At 52.8% G+C, this 19,211-nt stretch overlaps 1 protein-coding gene across 1 annotated transcript; it reads left to right on the top strand.

Moving 5' to 3' along the window:
- Nucleotides 1-966: 966 nt before the first annotated feature.
- CLIP3 (CAP-Gly domain containing linker protein 3) lies at nucleotides 967-18,886 on the top strand. Its single transcript, XM_054462309.2, has 14 exons — nucleotides 967-1,372; nucleotides 1,681-1,904; nucleotides 6,818-6,957; nucleotides 7,044-7,137; nucleotides 7,342-7,503; nucleotides 7,807-7,925; nucleotides 9,442-9,678; nucleotides 14,249-14,384; nucleotides 14,527-14,655; nucleotides 15,563-15,706; nucleotides 15,776-15,899; nucleotides 16,105-16,169; nucleotides 16,576-16,648; nucleotides 17,337-18,886. The coding sequence occupies exons 2-14, from the start codon at nucleotides 1,739-1,741 to the stop codon at nucleotides 17,389-17,391; spliced, it is 1,644 nt and encodes a 547-aa protein (XP_054318284.1). The 5' UTR covers nucleotides 967-1,372; nucleotides 1,681-1,738; the 3' UTR covers nucleotides 17,392-18,886.
- Nucleotides 18,887-19,211: the final 325 nt, after the last annotated feature.

The following is a 19,211-nucleotide window of genomic DNA, read 5'->3' as shown; positions in this document are numbered from 1 at the left end:
GACAGGTGTTCATGGGTCCCTGTGGCTGCATGTTGGAGGAGGACAGGGACAGCAGGGAAGAGGCTGCTGCCATAGTGCTGGTGGCAGAAGATGAAGGATGGACCAAGATGAGGGCCCAGGGTAGCGGTGGGGAGAGTGAGATCCTGGAAATCTTTTGGAGGTGGAGCTACTGGACCTGTGCATTAGAAGGATGAGGTGTTCAAGGCTGTCACTCAGCCCCATCCAGGCTGGGATGATTTGAGGCAGAGCAGGCTACAGCTCCAGGTGGGAAGCCAAGCCATGACAATGGAGCCAGGACCCTGGGCTGGCTTCAGGAGGCCTCCGTGGGGGAGATTGGAGGGGTCAATCGGCAGATCTGTTTCCCAGACACTGCTACAGGCATGTAGCATGGTGATTAAGAATCAATGTTGGGCACGGTGACTCGTGCCTGTAATCTCAGCGCTTTGGGTGGCTGGGGCAGGAGGATCCCTTGAGGTCAGGAGTTCAAGACCAGCTTGGGCAACATGGCAAAACCGTGTCTCAAAAAAAATTCTCCAGACGTGGTGGCATGCACCTGTGGTCTCAGCTACTCAGGAGGTTGAGGTGGGAGGATGGCTTGAGCCCAGGAGTTTGACGCTGCAGTGAGCCAAGATCGCAACACTGCACTGTAGCCTGGGCGACAGAGTGAGACCCTATCTAGGAAAAAAATAAAAATAAAAATAGACTTTACAGACTGTCTGGTTTCAAATGTTCGCTCCATCACCTACTCATGTACTTTTGGGCAAGCTACTTAACCTCTGTGGGCCCCAGTGTGTGAGCCTCGCATTATGATGGTAAGGATGAGATGATCATGATAGGAGTCTCTAGGAAATCACCCCTCTGAGGCACCCATTATGAATGGTGAGCTTGGAGAAGGGGTCTGGTCTAGGGTCCTAGAGAGAGAGAACAACCATCGTCACCACGCCCCAAGACCACTGCCCTCACCGGCCTGGTTTGCAGTCGTGGGGGAAGGGGATGGATAAGATCTGTGCCCGTTCTCTCAGCCCTCTCTTTTGCCGTTGTATCTGCTCATCTCGCTCCTTTCCGTAGCCATCTCTTCCTCTCCCTGTGCTCGGAGGCTCTCCCCTTTCAGTCGCCGCCTCTGGCCCCTCCATCAATGCGAGCGCCTCCCGGTCCCTCCTCCTGGTTCCTCCTCCCCCGCCGCCGGTAGGGGGGCAGCAGGCGCATGCGCAGTCGCGCCCCTCCCTCTCCGCCCCCACCCCCTGTCGGCGTCTGGGCCTCGTCCCCTTCTCTGTCTCCCTCGCCTCCCCCATCACGTCCCCTGACACCGACACCCCATTGCTCCCACAGTCTCCACAGTCTCCACTTTGGTCCCCAGCGCTGTCCGCCAGAGGTAAGATGGGGAGGGGGCGGCCCGCGGAGAAGGGGAGGGGCGAAGCATCCTGCATCCCGAGATAAACAAACCCTGGGAGGGGGCGGCCGCGACTGAGGGGCCTGACGCGGGAAGAGAATAATGGGGGGCTGGGCCTGGGGGAGGTGGCAGGCGCTGGGCGCACACACCGGGGCCCTCTATGGGTAACGGGGGTCCCTATGGTTGCCCAAGATCCAGTTGCGCGGAGGCCACCCGGGGCCCTGGAAGCTCCTAGGGGCTTGGACCCTGGAGCCTGCGGGGCACCCTCTCCAGCTGACCTCTGCCTCCAGGATTTGCCTGAAGGCTGCCCCCAACTCTACACCCGCCCCCCGAGGGCCACCGAGGACCATGACTAAGACAGATCCTGCCCCGATGGCCCCGCCGCCCCGAGGAGAGGAGGAAGAAGAGGAGGAGGAGGATGAACCCGTCCCCGAGGCCCCCAGCCCCACCCAGGAGCGCCGGCAGAAGCCTGTTGTGCACCCCTCGGCACCTGCCCCCCTCCCTAAGGACTACGGTAACCACTGTCCCCACCCTGGAATCTGGCTTGGAGCGTTGGGTGGCCGGGGAGGGTGGGCTGTGCTCTGCTGGTGGTGATGGTGGGAGAATTCTAGGGAATTTGAAGGTGGTCCAGAGGAATCTTGGCTGCAGAGCACCCCTCGCTAATTCATTCATTCACCCGTTGGAGAATGGAATTGTAATACTCCTAGTCTTTGATTCATGACACATCATTCCATCATTTAGTCATTCAACAATCATTTATTGAAAGCGGCTGTGGACCTGGCTTTATGCTAGGGGCTGGGGCCACAGCAAGGGGCAAGAGAGACCCAGTCTTTGCCCTGAGACAACTCACAGGCCTCAGTAACAGCCACACAAATAGGTATTAAACCATAATGTAGTTTAGTTCACATTTAGGTTTATATTCAAGAAAGAAAAATATAATGTAATATAAATATGTAATTACAAGACATTATGAAAATTGTATTTACCATAAACAAGCTGCTGAAAGAGTTTTTAAAGACATTGTTTCCCTGAGGAGGTTACATTTGAGAAGACTGGAGGGTGAGTTGGGGTTAACTAAGAGAAGGGTCAGGGGAAAGGGGTCCCAGGAGAGGTAACCGCTGGGTAAAGGATCTGAGGTAGGAGGGTATGGAGCTGAGAGGGCGGCCTCTTGGAGAAACTGAAAGTGTCTAATCATTGACCGAGCGATATTTATCGAGTGCTGCTACTCTGTGACAAGCCTTATGCTGGGTGCTGGAGATTTAATCCTAAGTGATCCAGGCATGATCCTCCCTTGCAGGAGAGAAGGAGAGACTAAACAAGTGAACAGATAAATAAATCAGAAATCAGATAAATTCAGATTGGAGTGAGTGCTATGAAAGAAAGAAAAGGTGGGCCGGGCATGGTGTCTCACGCCTGTAATCCCAGCACTTTGGGAGGCTGAGGCCAGTGGATCACCTGAGGTCAGGAGTTTGAGACCAGCCATGGCCAACATGGTGAAACCCCATCTCTACTAAAAATACAAAAATTAGCTGGGCATGGTGGCATATGTCTGTAATCCCAGCCACTCAGGAGGCCGAGACAGTAGAATCGCTTGAACCTGGGAGGCAGAGGTTGCAGTGAGCCAAGATCGAGCCACTACACTCCAGCCTGGGTGACAGAGTAAGACTGTCTCAAAAAAAAAAAAAAAGAAAGAAAAGAAAAGAAAAAAAGAAAAAGAAATTAAAGTTGGAGATACGGTAATGACTAGGGGGCAGCTACCTGCAGCGGTAGTCAGGGCTGGTCTTTCTGAGTAGGTGACATTTAGTTTGGGACCCAGAGCATGGGGAGGAATCAGCCATAAGAGAGCTGGAAAAAGAGTGTTCTAGGCAGACAACAGCAAGTGCGAAGGCCCTGAGGCAGAATTGAACTTGGAACAGAAAGATCCTGGAGCTGCATTCAGGGAATGATCAAGGTTGAGGTGAGAGGTTGGCATAGGCCAGATCTGGAAGGGCCTTCAAGGCTACAGTGAGGACTTTGGTTATATTCTAAGTGGGACGGGGGAGAAGAGTGGCAAGGGGAGGGTGTTTAAAAGCAGAGGAATGGCAGGTCTGATTTATAGTTTGAAAGCTCCTTCTGGGTACTGGGTAGAAGGGGATGGAGTGCAGCCAGAGTTGGATGTAGGAGGGGAATTTGGAAGATATGCAGGCTGGGAATCCCCGGCAGCTGTGAGGTTCAGAAACCAAGTTCAGAGAGTCAGTGTTGCCAGGATAGAGCAAGACAGATGGCATCCATGGACATGTCACCCACTAGAGGTGGATCAGGGAGACTACAAGTTGACTTCAGTCTAATAGAAAAATAAGAAAGTTGGCCAGGCACGGTGGTTCTGGCTTATAATCCTAGCACTCTAGGAGGCCGAGGCAAGAGGATTGCTTGAGGCCAAGAGTTTGAGATCTGCCTGGGCAATGGAGCAAGACCCCATCTGTACAGAAAATTTAGAAATTAGCCAGGCATGGTGAGTACCTGTAGTCCCAGCTACTCCAGAGGCTGAGGTGGGAGGATCACTTGAGCCTGAGAATTCGACGCTGCAGTAAGCTAGGATTGTACCACTGCACTCCAGCTTGGGTGACACAGTGAGACCCTGTCTCAAAAAAAGAAAAAAGAAAAAGAAAGTTATCTGGGGCCTGAGGTGTTGGGGGGGCTGTACCTCAGAAAACTGGAAAATCTCCTTTGGAAATGCGGCTGGAGGTGGCTGGGGCCTGTGACTCAGTGGGAGGTCGAAGGGTATAGGCTGAGCCCTCCAAGCAGTCTTGCTTGTAGAGCGGGAGAGGGTTTTGTCCCAGAATGGGAAGAAATCTGGAAATGTGGTCGAGGACAGGGAGAAGGCTAAAGTGGACTCAAAGAGGAAATCGTGTATCTGTTAAATTTATACATTAATTCAACAGAGATTGACTGAGCACCTACTGTGTGCCATGTGCTGTGCCTGGCCTTGGGGATAAAGGAGTGAATAAGGCAGAATGGAATCATAGCATTTAGATCCTAGTGAGGGAAGAAGAGAGGAAATGAAGGAGGAAGAAAGAGGAGTAAACATGTCAAGTAGTGATATGAGCTATGATAAAAATAAATAAATAAATAAAGGGCTGGGCATGGTGGCTCACACCTGTAATTTCAGTGCTTAGGGAAGCCAAGGTGGGAAGATCGCTTGAGCCCAGGAGTTCAAGACCAGCCTGGGCAACATAGCAAAACCCTGTCACTACAAAAAAAAAAAAATTGCTGGGCATGGTGGTGTATACTGTAGTCCTAGCTACCAGGGAGGGTGAGGCAGGAGGATCACTTGAACCCAGGAGTTCAAGGATATAGCGACCTATGATCATACTATTGCATTCCAACAGACCCTATTTTTTTTTTTTTGAGACGGACTCCAGGCTAGAGTGCAATGGTGCAATCTAAGCTCACTGCAATCTCTGCCTTCTGAGGTTAAGCAATTCTCCTGCCTCAGCCTCCTGAGTAACTGGGATTACAGGCACCCACCACCATGCCCAGCTAATTTTTGTATTTTTAGTAGAGATGGAGTTTCACCATGTTGGTCAGGCCGGTCTCAAACTGTTGACCTCGTGATCTGCCAGCCTTGGCCTCCCAAAGTGCTGGGATTCCAGGCGTGAGCCACCATGCCCAGCCAAGACCCTATCTCAAAAAAAAAAAAAAAAAAAAAAGAGTAGGAGATGGAGAAGGGCGGGTGCTGATTTAGACAGTGTGGTTTGGGAAGGCCTCTCTGAGGAGATGACATTTGAGCAAAGATTTATAAAGCTTTGTGAAGATGTGTGGGAAGTCTATCCCGAGTGAGAAAAACAGCAAGTGCCAAGACCCTGAGACAAGAATTTGCTTGGCACGTGGGAGGGACAGAGGGAGCCCAGTGTGGGAAATGAGGGAAGGGGAATAAGTGAGGGGAGAGGGCTGAGAACTGAGGGGCTGGATGTGCAGAGCCCTGAGGGCCGTGGGGAAGACTTTGGTCTGTACTCTGGATGGGATGGGAGCTGGAGGAGGGTTCTAAGCCAAGAAGGGCTATGATGTGACTGCAGTTCTAAAAGGAGCATGCCAGCTGATTCCTGGAGACACCTTCTATGTGGCACTTCCCTGGGCTGTGTATAATCTGATCATTCATGTACTCGTTCATTCACCACGCACTGAGTTCCTGCCACGTGCCAGGGCCCTGTGCTGGGTGCTGACGTCACAGAGAGCAGTACTCCTTAGAGTTGAGTGGGAAGAGACAGAAGTGCCTCTAGGCACCACCCTGGCTGGGCACAGGTTGATTCCTGCTCATGGATACATTTTATTTTATTTTTATTTTTATTTATTTATTTACTTTTTTTGAGACGGAGTCTCACTCTCTGTCACCCAGGCTGGAGTGCAGTGGCGCCATCTCGGCTCACTGCAGCCTTTGCCTCCCAAGTTCAAGTGATTCTCCTGCCTCAGCTTCCTGAGTAGCTGGGATTACAGGCGCCCACTACCATGCCTGGCTAATTTTTGTACTTTTAGTAGAGTCAGGGTTTCACCATGTTGGACCAGGCTGGTCTCGAACTCCTGACCTGAGGTGATCCACCCGCCTCGGCCTCCAAAAGTGCTGGGATTACAGGCGTGAGCCACCACGCACAGCCTCTATTTTTATTTTTTATATTTCCACAGACAGGGTCTTGCTCTGTTGCCCAGGCTGGCGTGCAGTGGCACAATCATGGCTCACTGCAGCCTTGAACTCCTGGGCTCAAGCAATCCTCCTGTCTCAATCTCCTTGAGTAGCTCCAATGCGCACCACCACACCTGGCTAATTTTAAAACTTTTTGTAAAGACAGGGGTCTTGCTATGTTGCCCAGGCTGGTCTTGAACTTATGGGCTCAAGCAATCCTCCTGCCTCGGCCTCCCAAAGCATTGGGATTACAGATGTGAACCACTGTGCCCAGTCATGGATACATTTTATGTAGACTGAGAGAGTTTTATTAAAATTTTATAAAACAATTGAGAGAGTTTTATTAAAAACCAGGACTTCTGGCTTTATTTATTTTTGCTCTGGAGATTCAGCCAAACTTCATTCATACTCTCACAGGGCAACAGTGGGTGAGGTCAGTAGCGGTCCCCCTGGAGGTGCAGACTCCAAGGTACTGCACTCTCTGTCAGGCTTTTGTTTCAGGGGGTGGAGTTTGCTGCTATATGGGAATTGCCTGATCTTCCCATTTTTCAAGACACACTGGGCATCGAGATTTTTATGTGAACCCACCTGAGTTTGAAACCTCATGCTGGCCACACAGAAAATGCCTGTGGGTTGAGTGTGGCCCATGTGCCACCAGCTTGAGACCCTGCATTAGAGGCTCTAAAAGGCAAAGACCTACAGCTCCCCTACTGAGGCTGGAAGGAGGGGGTCAGTTGCGTGGGGTGACCTTGGACCTCTTCCCACCCCAGCTTTCACCTTCTTCGATCCCAATGACCCGGCGTGCCAGGAGATCCTGTTTGACCCTCAGACCACCATCCCCGAGCTGTTTGCCATTGTGCGCCAGTGGGTGCCCCAAGTCCAGCACAAGATAGACGTCATCGGCAATGAGGTGAGAACACTGGGGAAACCAGGGAGAGAGGGGATGTGGTTCCCCACATGTGTGGGTGACCCTCCCTGCTCCTCTGGTACTCACAGATTCTGCGCCGAGGCTGCCATGTGAACGATCGTGACGGGCTGACCGACATGACACTGCTCCACTATGCGTGCAAGGCTGGGGCCCACGGAGTCGGTGAGGGCCCCCCACCCCCAAGTCATAAGTCCCAAAGCCTAGGCCCCCAGACCCAACACACTGAAAACCACCCAGAACTCAGGCCCCATCTGGAACCCGAAGCTTCGGATCCCAAAGTATAGTCCCTGAAGCCCAGGGTCCTCCCCGTGCACTGGGCCCATGCTCTGGAATGGGGGTTCCAAGCTGACCCGGCCTATCGCGCAGGGGACCCCGCGGCAGCAGTGCGCCTCTCGCAGCAGCTGCTGGCGCTGGGCGCAGATGTGACCCTGCGCAGCCGCTGGACCAACATGAACGCGCTTCACTACGCGGCCTATTTTGATGTGCCCGACCTCGTGCGTGTGCTGCTGAAAGGCGCGAGGCCGCGAGGTGAGGAGGAGAGCCCTGGCTGGGAGGGGGCAAGGACCTGGGTGAGGGACGCGGAGACCCAGGTGAGGCCAGGCTGCGAGGGGGAGGAGATAGCGGGAGGTTGGAGGCGTGGGAGGGGGGCTCAGGGGACTACCACTCTAGGGAGGGTCGGGGCCGCGAAGGGAGAGGGGGGCTCCGAGGCGGGGGCGGGGCTCTGCGTCGGAGGCTCTGGGACCTGCAAGTTAAGAGATGAGCCCCGAGGTGGGAGGAGGGCTGGGGTCCCACAGGCGCTCACCCGGAACCCCTCCTCTTGCCCGCTTCCAGTGGTGAACTCCACGTGCAGTGACTTCAACCACGGCTCAGCCCTGCACATCGCTGCTTCCAGCCTGTGCCTGGGCGCCGCCAAATGTTTGCTGGAGCACGGCGCCAACCCTGCGCTGAGGGTACTGCCACCCTTGCCCAGAACCCATTACCCTCCTGCTGCCTTCCTCCCCTACTTCCCTCCAGCAGGTCTCTGCGTTTCCTGTGACTCCCCAGATACTACAAATGCCGTCTGTACATTCAGCAAATGCAATAACAGCTGAAATATGCCTAGTGTTCATTACATGTCAGGTGAAGTCTATTATAAGCCTTGTCTTACAATGGGGAAACTGAGGCAGAGATTAAGGGATCTGCCCAGGGTCATCCAGCCTACCCCGTGGCAGTGCATAACAGTATTTCAAGGTCATGAGGAAAGTCGGGCTAGGCCCTCTGTGAATGAGAGGGTTGGTCCTCTCCTAAGCCCTCAGTATGATCTTTGACCTCCGACCCATGCATTACCAGGCTCCATCCACAATGCTAATTACCGTGCAGCCGTCCAGGCACATGTATGTTGGGGTAACATGGCCTGTGCCCCTGAGACCCTGCCTCTCCCCATTTCCCACTGGCCCAGAGTTTGACTCCTGACTCTATACCACAGGAGCCCACTTTCACTCTAATTTTTTTTTTTTTTTTTTTTTTTTTTGAGACAGAGACTGGCTCTGTCATCCAGGCTGGAGTGCAGTGGTGCAATCTCAGCTCACTGCAACCTCTGCCTACCAGGTTCAAACGATTCTCCTGCCTCAGCCTCCCGAGTAGGTAGAATTATAGGCATGCGCCACCACACCCGGCTAATTTTTGTATTTTTAGTAGAGATGGAGTTTCACCATGTTGGCCAGGCTGGTCTCGAACTCCTGACCTCAGATGATCTGCCCATCTCGGCCTCACAAAGTGCTAAGATTATAGGCATGAGCCACTGCACCCAGCCCACAAGAGCCCATTCTCAATGTTCATCTCCCACATGTCCTCATTACAGGCTTGGGGTCTCCAGAGATTGCCTTCCTGGGGGCATGACCTACAGCACTGAAGTGTCGCCCTCATCCCTACTGCCTACACCCCCAGGCCCACCCTCAATTACTTGACACACCCCCAGCCCTGGGTCTCAGGCGTGGGTTTCCCTGGGGATGTGGTCTGCACCTTTCTGCGCTGCCCCTTCTTTTTTTTTTTTGAGACGGAATCTCGCTCTGTCACCCAGGCTGGAGTGCAGTAGCATGATCTCGGCTCACTGCAACCTCTGCTTCCTGGATTCAAGCGATTCTCCTGCCTCAGCCTCCCAAGTAGCTGGGATTTCAGGCACATGCCACCACACCCGGCTAATTTTTGTATTTTTAGTAGAGAGGCGGTTTCACCATGTTGGCCAGGCTGGTCTTGAACTCCTGACCTCAAACGATCTGCCTGCCTCGGCCTCACAACGTACTGGGATTACAGGCATGAGCCACCTTACCCGGCCTTGCCCTGACCCTTCTTATTCCCAGGTTGGCCCAGGGTATGACCTAGTCCTAACCCTGCATCACCCAGACTGGTGGTCTCTAGGGACAGGGCCTCCATGGGGGTGTGACCAGTGCCACTGAGTCCCTGCCTCCTCTTCCCATTGGCCCCCAGAATCGAAAAGGACAGGTGCCGGCGGAGGTGGTCCCAGATCCTATGGACATGTCCCTGGACAAGGCAGAGGCGGCGCTGGTGGCCAAGGAGCTGCGGACGCTTCTGGAAGAGGCAGTGCCACTATCTTGCGCCCTCCCCAAGGTCACGCTACCCAACTATGACAACGTCCCAGGCAATCTCATGCTTAGCGCACTGGGCTTGCGCCTGGGAGACCGTGTGCTGCTGGATGGCCAGAAGGTCAGGGGCTGGGGTGTGTGTTTGCGTGGTGGGTGGGGGTGGGACTCAGCCCCTTAATCCCTCAGAGCTGTGTCCTTGGGCAGAGTGCAGTCCCTCCCCTTTGTCTGCTTGCCGCCCTAACTATCCACCCAGTACTTGATTTAATCTCAGTTGTTCCATGGGTGTCTCCTTTGAGCCTCATCCTGTGCTGAGCTCTCCATCCAGGGGGGGAAACAACCCATTATCTGACAGTGACAGCCGAGAGCGGTCATGGCTGCCATGGGGAGGGGCGAGCAGAGTGATCTGCGCAGCTCTGTGCACCTGTGGCTCCCCCGGGTCTTGTGGTCCTCGATCAGGCCCCTCTGCTCGCAGAGGCAAGTCTAGCTAGGCAAGTCCAGGCCAGAGTGATTGGGGTGTGATGGGGAATGCACCCAAATTGCAGATGTGGAGGAGCAAGCCAGGGAAAGAAAGAGAGAAAGGAGTCTCAGCTTGGGGGAGTGGGTATCACAGCCCAGAGGGCAGAGAGAATCTTCATTTATCCAGGGACTCCAACTTAATTCATTTCCCGGTGTCCCTCGGGCTCCATATGGGACCCAGTCTGTCCTTAGGGAGGGAGGGCTGTGTCTGTCCCCACCCTGCTCTCATGGAGCTCCACTTGTAATGAAGGGGAGAGTCAAGAAAGTAAACCTATGGTTGAGATGATTTTTGGGCTGGGCACGGTGGTTCACACCTGTAATCCCGGCATTTTGGGAGGCCAAGGTGGGAGGATCACTTGAGGTCAGGAGTTGTTAGAGACCAGCCTGGGCAACATAGTGAGATCCCGCCTCTACTGAAAAAAAAAAAAAAAAAAAAAAAAAGGTAATTTCTGGTAGCCACAAGGGCTGTGAACACCATTACATGTTTGGATTTAGTAAATTGCCCCTGGCTGAATGCTGGAGTGGTTTTAGCTGGGGTGTTCTGAGAAGGCTTCTCTGAGGAGGTGATGTCCAAACTGAGATAGGAAAGAACTTCTTCTGCAAATATAAGGAAGCAGAGGATGCAGTAGGTATGGAGACCCAGAGGCAGGAAGGGGCAGTGTGATGAGGGGGTTATGGGAAGGGCGGTGAAGTGGAGAGGTCAGCAAGGCTGGGTCACAGCAGACCTGTAGGCTACTGGAAGGAGTCTGAATTTTGTTTTTGTTTTTTTGAGACAGGGTCTTGCTCTGTCACCCAGGCCGGAGTGCAGTGGCGTGATCTTGGCTCACAGCAACCTCCGCCTCCCGGATTCAAGCTATTTTCATGTCTTAGCCTCCCGAGTAGCTAGGATTACAAGTGTGTGCCAATAAGCCTGGCTAATTTTTTTATTTTTATTTTTAGTAGCAGCGGGTTTCGCCATGTTGGCCAGGCTGGTTTCAAACTCTTGCCCTCAAGCGATCCGCCTGCCTTGGCTCCCAAAGTGCTGGGATTATAGGCATAAGCCACTGTGCCCGGCCCCATCCAGAAAGCATTCTGCTGTCACGATCTAATCATATCCATTGCACAATTCTGAAAGAAGGTTGGGTTGACTCTTCCCATTTTACAAGCCAGACTATAAGAGGCTCCAACAGGTGAAAACCTTTATCTGAAGACATGGAATACCAATCACGGCCCCTTAGAGAAGCAGCATAGCACAGCGTCATGAGCTCAGGCTCAGGGACTTACCCAGGTAAATCTCAGCTTTGCAACTTCCCAGCTGTGGGACCTGGAGCCAGTGATTCTGCCTCTCTGGGCATCAGTGTCTTCATTTGTAAATGGAGATAATAATAGTACCCGCCTTAGGGGACTGGTTGAGGTTTAAATTAATTAAAATGAACAGAGTCCAGTGCATACTAAATGCTCTTTGTGTGTGCCAGGCACTGTTCTAGTCCCTCCACCAACCCTTTAAGATCAGCACTAATTAATTAGCCCTTTATATGGACAAGGAACTGAGGCATGGAGAGGTGAATGAGCCTCCCATAACGATAATAACCACACTCACTAAAGGCTCACTGCAGCTAAGCAACTTTACATGTATTAAAAATGTTTCTGCCGTTGGCCAGGCGCGGTGGCTCATGTCTGTAATCCCAGCACTTTGGGAGGCCGAGGCAGGAGGATCACCTAAGGTCAGAGTTCGAGACCAGCCTGGCCAACATGGTGAAACTCTGTCTCTACTAAAAATACAAAATTAGCAGGGTGTGGTGGCGTGTGCCTGTAATCCCAGCTACTTGGGAGGCTGAGGCAGGAGAATCGCTTGAACCCGGGAGGCGGAGGTTGCAGTGAGCCGAGATCGTGCCATTGCACTCCAACCTGGGCAACAAGAGCGAAAACTCCATCTCAAAAAAAAAAAAAAAAAAATGTTTCCGCCAATGCGGTGGTTTATGCCCATAATCCCAGCACTTTGGGAGGCTGAGGCAGAAGGATCACTTGAGCTCAGGAGTTCGAGACCAGCCTGGGCAACATAGTGAGGCCTCATCTCTACTAAAAATGAAAAAATTAACCAGGCATGGTGGCACACACCTGTAGTCCTAGCTACTCAGGAGGCTGAAGTGAGAGAATCGCTTGTGCCCAGGAGTTTGAGGCTGCACTGTGCCAGGATCATGCCACTGCAACCCCGGCCTAGGTGACAAAGCGAGACCCTGTCTCAAAAAAAAAAAAAAAATGTCTCCACCAGACAATCACTCCATGAGGTGGCTTACTGTCTCTATTTTACAGATGAAACTAAGGCTCAAGAAGTCCCCTGACCAAAGTTACAGCATGATAATAGCTAACAGGCTGGGCACAGTGGCTTCGCACCTGTAATCCCAGCACTTTGGGAGGCCAAGATGGGGAGGATCGCTTGAGGCCAGGAGTTTGAGACCAACCTGGGCAACATAGGGATACTCCATTTCTATTTTTAGAAAAAGTTTGTTGTTGTTGTTTTAATTAGCCAGGCTTCGGTGGTGTGCGCCTGTAGTCCCAGCTACTCAGGAGACTGAGGAGGGAAGATTGCTTGAACCCAGGAGTTCAAGGTTACACTGAGCTATGATTGCAGCACTGCACTCCAGCCTGGGCCACAGAGTGAGACCCTGTCTCTAAAATAGAAAAAAAAAATTTTTCAATAATGAATACTTGCTGATCGTTTACTTAATATCAAGCCCTGTTCTGAGGGTTTTAATGTGTCTATGACAGCCCTGTAGCTACAAGCCACATGTGACAATTGAGCACTTGAAATATGGCTAGTGTGACTGGGGAAATGCATTTTTAATTTAGTTTAAATTTATTGATTTTCATTTTTATTTATTTATGTTTTTTCTTGAGACAGAGTCTTGCTCTGTTGCCCAGGCTGGAGTGCAGTGGCGCTGTCTGGGCTCACTGCAACCCTCCTGGGTTCAAGCAATTCTCCTGCCTCAGCCTCCAGAGTAGCTGAGATTACAGGCGTGTGCCATCACACCTGGCTACTTTTTGTATTTTTAGTAGAGATGGGGGTTTCACCATGTTGGCCAGGCTGGTCTTGAACTCCTGACTTCAGGTGATCCTCCCACCTCGGCCTCCCAAAGTGCTAGGATTACAAGTGTGAGCCACTGCGCCCAGACTAAATTTATTTATTTTTAAATTAAAAAATTATCTGAATCTTCTTCCTAAAGTATGTATTTATTTATTTTTGAGACACGGTCTTGCTCTGTTGCCCAGGTTGGAGTGCAGTGGCACGATCATAGCTCACTGCAGCGCTGAACTCCTGGGCTCAAGCAATCCTTCCACCTCAGCCTCCCGAGTAAGTGGGACTACAGGCTTGAGCTACCACATCTGGCTACCTTTTTTCTTTCCTTTATAGAGAATAGGGTCTTGCTGCCTTTGTTTTTTGGAACAGATTAAGATGAGAGGGTCTCGCCATTTTCACCCAGGCTGGTCTGAAATGCCTGGCCTCAAGTGATCCTCCAGCCTTGGCCTCCCAAAGTGCTGGGATTACAGGCGTGAGCCGCCGCACCCGGCCTTAGTTTAAATTTAAATTGTTGGCCAGGCACGGTGGCTCACGCCTGGTATCCCAGCACTTTTGGAGGCTGAGGCAGGTGGATCACCTGAGGTCAGGTGTTCCAGACCAGCCTAACCAATATGGTGAAACCCCGTCTCTACTAAAAATACAAAAATTAGCCAGGCATGGCAGCATGCACCTGTAGTCCCAGCTACCTGGGAGGCTGAGATGGGAGAATTGCTTGAACCCAGGAAGTGGTGTTTTCAGTGAGCCAAGATCGTGCCACTGCACTCCAGCCTGGCAAAAGAGCAAGACTCTGTCTCAAATAATAATAATAATAATGATAATAATAATAATAATAATAAATAAATTTAAATTGTCCTATGTGGCTAGTCATTATTCACTATATGAGACAGGGCAACTCTTTAACAATCCTATAAGGTGAGTATAATTTCTGTTCCTATTTCACAGCAAAGGAAGTTGAGGCACAGAAAGGTTAAGTCATGTAGCCAGCAAATGGTGATGTGTGAACTGGGGTTTGGGCCCAGGGCGGCCTCATGCACCCCACCTTGCTGCCCCTGTGGGGGCACTCCACGTTGGCCTCCCAGCATTCCTTCCTCAGCCATCACCTCCCTTCTCTCCCCAGACGGGCACACTGCGGTTCTGTGGGACCACCGAGTTTGCCAGCGGCCAGTGGGTGGGCGTGGAGCTGGACGAGCCTGAGGGCAAGAACGATGGCAGCGTTGGGGGCGTTCGGTACTTCATCTGCCCCCCTAAGCAGGGTTAGTCCCACCTCGGGCCCAAGAGGGTTGCGGCCGGCGGTCCACTCAGCAGTTCTGATGCTGCTGACTGGGAAACGGGATGGGGGATGGGGGCCGAGGGCAGAGGCTTGGACAACACCAGGCTCGGACTCTGTACCCCTAGGTCTCTTTGCCTCCGTGTCCAAGATCTCCAAGGCAGTGGACGCACCCCCGTCCTCTGTCACCTCCACACCCCGGACCCCCCGGATGGACTTCTCCCGTGTCACCGGCAAAGGCCGCAGGGAACACAAAGGTCAGAGGGGGGATCCCTGCTGTGGGAAGAGCCAGTTTGGGGATGTTGTGTGGGTAGCTCAGCTTCTGTGACTCAGTTTCTCCTCAGGCCCAAACTCCAGTTTTGGAAGACAAGCTCTGAGTTCCTGACTTCTGTGACTCAGTTTCCCCTTTGGCTCAGTACTGCCCTCCCCTAGTTCTTAGAAGGACCTGTGGGTTCCCTGCCCTCTGTGACTTAGTTTCCTCTCAGGCCCAAAGGTCTCCCCCAGTTTTAGGGAAGAATCCTTGGAGATCCTGTCTTTTGTCATTTGATTTACTTTTTTTTTTTTTTTTTTTTTTTGAGACAAGAGTCTCGCCCTATTGCCCAGGCTGGAGTGTAGTGGCACCATCTTGGCTCACTGCAACCTCCGCCTCCCGGGTTCAAGTGATTCTCGTGCCTCAGTCTCCCGAGTAGCTGGGACTACAGGCGCCCACCACCACATCCGGCTAATGTTTGTATTTTTTTTGTAGAGACAAGGTTTTGCCATGTTGGCCAGGCTGGTCTCAAACTCCTGACCTCAAGTGATACGCCCGCCTCGGCCTCTCAAAATGCTGGGATTACAGGCCTGCGCCTCTGCACCCGGCCTGATTTACTCTCGGACCCAATTCTCCCTTCATTTTAAAAGGACAGTTTCTGGGTTCCTGACTTCTGACTCAGCTTTTCCTTATCCAACGTATCCTCAGCTTTGAGAAAGGATTTTGGGATTCTTCAGGTTGTCTGACTCAGTTTCCCTTCAGGCCTAAAGCCCCTTCCTAATTCTCTGGCATCTGGGATTCAGTTTTGCTTCAAACGAAGAACAGGGTTTCTACCTTGGGGTTTTCCAGGTGGCACGGGGTTCCCAAAGCTGGCCTCACCTCCCCTACCCACCTCTTGCACCTTCTACCCTTAGGCAAGAAGAAGACCCCATCATCCCCATCTCTGGGCAGCTTGCAGCAGCGTGACGGGGCCAAGGCTGAGGTTGGAGACCAGGTCCTTGTCGCGGGCCAGAAGCAGGGGATCGTGCGCTTCTACGGGAAGACAGACTTTGCCCCAGGTGAGGATGGGGACTCTGGGCCAGGAGGCAGGCAGGGCCTTGAGAAATCCTGACACCCTCATGCTGCAGGTTACTGGTATGGCATTGAGCTGGACCAGCCCACAGGCAAGCATGATGGCTCCGTCTTTGGCGTCCGGTACTTCACTTGCCCCCCGAGGCATGGGGTCTTCGCACCAGCATCCCGTATTCAGAGGTGAGCCCAAACTTCCAGCCCAAACCCAGGGCACCACCTGGAGCCCTGATTCCCCACTCAGATGGCCTCCTCCTCCCAGACCAGTGGTACAATGTGGACACCCCCACGCCCCCAGCCCTTTCCTCATAGATCCCTGGGGCCCAGCTCTCAGTCAGACCTTGGCCTCTTGTGGCTCTGACCTCTCCCCTTCCCTGTGTCTCCTCAGGATTGGCGGATCCACTGATTCCCCCGGGGACAGTGTTGGAGCCAAAAAAGTGCATCAAGTGACAAGTGAGTTGGGGGATGATATGTTGGGGGGAGTGTAAGTTTGGGGATGGGAGGAAGGGTCATGGGTTGTCAGGTATATACTGGTGACAGTCTCTGGTATTTAATTGGGGATACAGGGTCCAGGAAAATGATGAGACAAGGTCCCCAAAAAGATAGGTGCTAGAGGGTATGAGGAAGTTAGCAACAAGGCTCTTTGGGGACATGAGGTTGAGCAGATACTGGGGACAGGGATAGTCACTGGGGGACATGGTGGGAATTATGGACAAGGGGCCCAGATGGGTATTGGGAATGTGGGATCCAGGTGGGGACTAGAGACATGGGGAAGTATTAATGAGAAGGGGTCTGGATGGGTATTGAGGACACAGGTGGTCTGTCATCCCCTCACTTGACATCCTGCCCTCCTCTTCAGTGACGCAGCCCAAACGCACCTTCACCACAGTCCGGACCCCAAAGGACATTGCATCAGAGAACTCCATTTCCAGGTGTGTGGCCAACCCCTGTCTCCTCTCCTATGCGACATTCAGGGAGAGGGATCCACAAGGCAGTTGGACCCAGAGGTCTGGAGCTCTGGTCAGGGCTGGAAAGAGAGGTTAGGAAAACTTGTGACTTGTAAGCATACCCAGAAACAGCCTTTAGGGTGTAGGGCCCCGCACTGAATTCTAGTGACTTCCACTTTCGGGGGCGCCGGTAAAGGAAGCAGAACACCCTTCACTCCACACGAGCCTCAGAACAACAGCTAGAGACCGGGCGGGGTGGCTCATGCCTGTAATCCCAGCACTTTGGGAGGCCAAGGCAGGCGGATCACCTGAGGTCAGGAGTTCAAGCGCAGCCTGGCCAACATGGTGAAACCCCGTCCCTACCGAAAACACAAAAGTTAGCCGGACACGATGGCTTACACCTCTAGTCCCAGCTACTCGGGAGGCTGAGATAGAAGAATTGCTTGAACCTGGGAGGCAGATGTTGCAGTGAGCCGAGATCGTGCCACGGCACTCCAGCCTAGGTGAGAGTGAGACTCCATTTCAGAAAACAAACAAACAAACCACAGCCAGAGAGGTAGAGGCAGAATCCAGAAAGGCCTGATAGCAAACACTGGGGGAAAGGCTGGGGGTGATGGGTGCAGATGTCCCCGCTGCCTGCCTAAGGGCGTGACCCTGTCATCCTCCTTTCCAGGTTGCTGTTCTGCTGCTGGTTCCCCTGGATGCTGAGGGCGGAGATGCAGTCTTAGAGGCCCTGGACACCGGACAAAGAGACAGAGTCCCCACTAGCATCTCCTGACACCCAAGGAGCCCTGAGTCACCCTGAGATAGAGATTCCCAGTAACACATCCAGAGTAGAGACCCCCGTTAGCCAGCCCTCGATCATTGAGGCCCCATTATTAACAGATACTCCCATAACCCCTAAATACAGACCCCATGTCACCCAGAAAGAGATTCCCTGAGTAGCACCTTCAGGCTCGTCCCTATCCCCAACCCCTCAGAGCAGATTCCCAGATTAACAGATTTCCATATCACCCCAAATGATGGTGACCCTCTCCACATAATGCATTACAACAGAACATTCTTGAATCACCCAACCCTGGATCAGAAACCTCCCCATTAACAAACACTGCCCCTTAAGTCCTCTTGAAATAAACATAGGTCACACCCCCAAAGCAAAAGAGTAACAGGCATTCATGTCATTGTTCCCTATTTAACATCAGTCCCCTCAAGATGTCGTGACACCATGGTCACCCTGAAGCCCTTAGATTCCAACCCCTCAATCAGAGACTTCCTTCATTAACAAAGACCCTTGTCCTTACCCCTCAAGAAGAAACCCACCATAACCAGCCCACTGTCACCCGTAATTTACAGACACCAAAACAGTCCTGGAAGTGCTAATTACAGGACCCCCCAAGTCTTCCTACCCTCTGTACCCTCAAGAAACCCCCAGTGCCTTGTATGAAGCCCACCCCACATGGCCCACAGCTCCTGTGCTGGCCAGGCTCCCAGAAAATTCTCTATTTTTTAAGTAACGACTTCCCCCTTTGGGGGACCCCAAAATTTGGAGGCCCCATTCTAGGACTCTGGGGATCCCAAACCCTAGAGTACACACATCCCAAACTCCCCTGTGCCCTCAAGTCCTACAGCCCCTAGAAGACCCCAATGCCCTAACTCCTAGGACCCCCAAATCATGGAATCCCAAATCCCCAGGGAATCCCAAACTTGAAAATCCAATCCCAAGCCCCCAGGAAACCCAATCATGAGGTCCTTGTGCCTGGTATGGAGGAGACTACAGTCAGCATATGCATTCCAGGCTCCCAGGGACCTCAAGCCCTATTCACAGGCACCAGGAAACCCCACACAGGAATTCCCATCCCTGGAAACTGGAGAATTTCAATGCCCCGAGTCCACGGATATCAAGACACCAAATTCCAAGAGCCCCAGCCCTAAGGGAACCCCAAATCCTAAAGCCTCCATCTCTAATAAATGGAAGGCCCCAAGGCCCTGAGGGGATCCCAAATCCTGGAACCCCGATTTCAATCTACGTTCTAGTCACTGGCCTCAAAGGACCCCACAGCACCTGGGCCAGACCAACAGCTCGAGGGAGAAGCTGAAGGCCCAGGAGGTCCAGGGCGGACCTGGGGCCCCGACCACCAAGGACAGCTCACGACTGCCCCTTCACTGCATGTCCCCAAACTCAGCATGACTCCTGTCCTCTTCAGTAAAGACGTTTCTATGGCCTCTCTGTGTCGGGTCATTGGGGGTTTCCCTTGCTGGGAGAAGACGGGAAAGGAAGTGCTTCCTTCAGTCTCACCTCCCTGCGGCGTGGGCATGTGATGGCGCTGGCCGCGGGAAGTCCTTCTAGCAGCCTCTCGTGTCTTCCCGCGGCTGTCACGGCTGCCGCCCCCGTCCCACCCATCGGGGTCCACTCAGCCAATGGCCAGGTTCAGTTCCTAAGTTCTGAGTGGCCAGTGCCAGACGACGATGCCCCGCCCACGCCCTCCTGCCAATGGCTCAGAGGCCAAGAGGCGCGGCCTATCCTTAGGCGAGGATGAAGGGGGCGGGC

Source organism: Pongo pygmaeus, chromosome 20 (assembly GCF_028885625.2).
Source record: "Pongo pygmaeus isolate AG05252 chromosome 20, NHGRI_mPonPyg2-v2.0_pri, whole genome shotgun sequence".
In the NCBI taxonomy this organism is placed as follows: domain Eukaryota; kingdom Metazoa; phylum Chordata; class Mammalia; order Primates; family Hominidae; genus Pongo; species Pongo pygmaeus.
The sequence above is the reverse complement of the archived record's forward strand: the minus strand, read 5'-3'. Positions and strand labels throughout refer to the sequence as shown.

What these genes read in the sequence shown, in the direction of transcription:
- CLIP3 (XM_054462309.2), top strand. Translation starts at nt 1,739, where the DNA reads ATGACTAAGACAGATCCTGCCCCGATGGCCCCGCCGCCCCGAGGAGAG. An exon ending in GGCTGGGGCCCACGGAGTCG is followed by an intron (nt 7,138 to 7,341) that starts GTGAGGGCCCCC and finishes CCTATCGCGCAG; the next exon opens with GGGACCCCGCGGCAGCAGTG. An exon ending in AAAAGTGCATCAAGTGACAA is followed by an intron (nt 16,170 to 16,575) that starts GTGAGTTGGGGG and finishes CCTCCTCTTCAG; the next exon opens with TGACGCAGCCCAAACGCACC.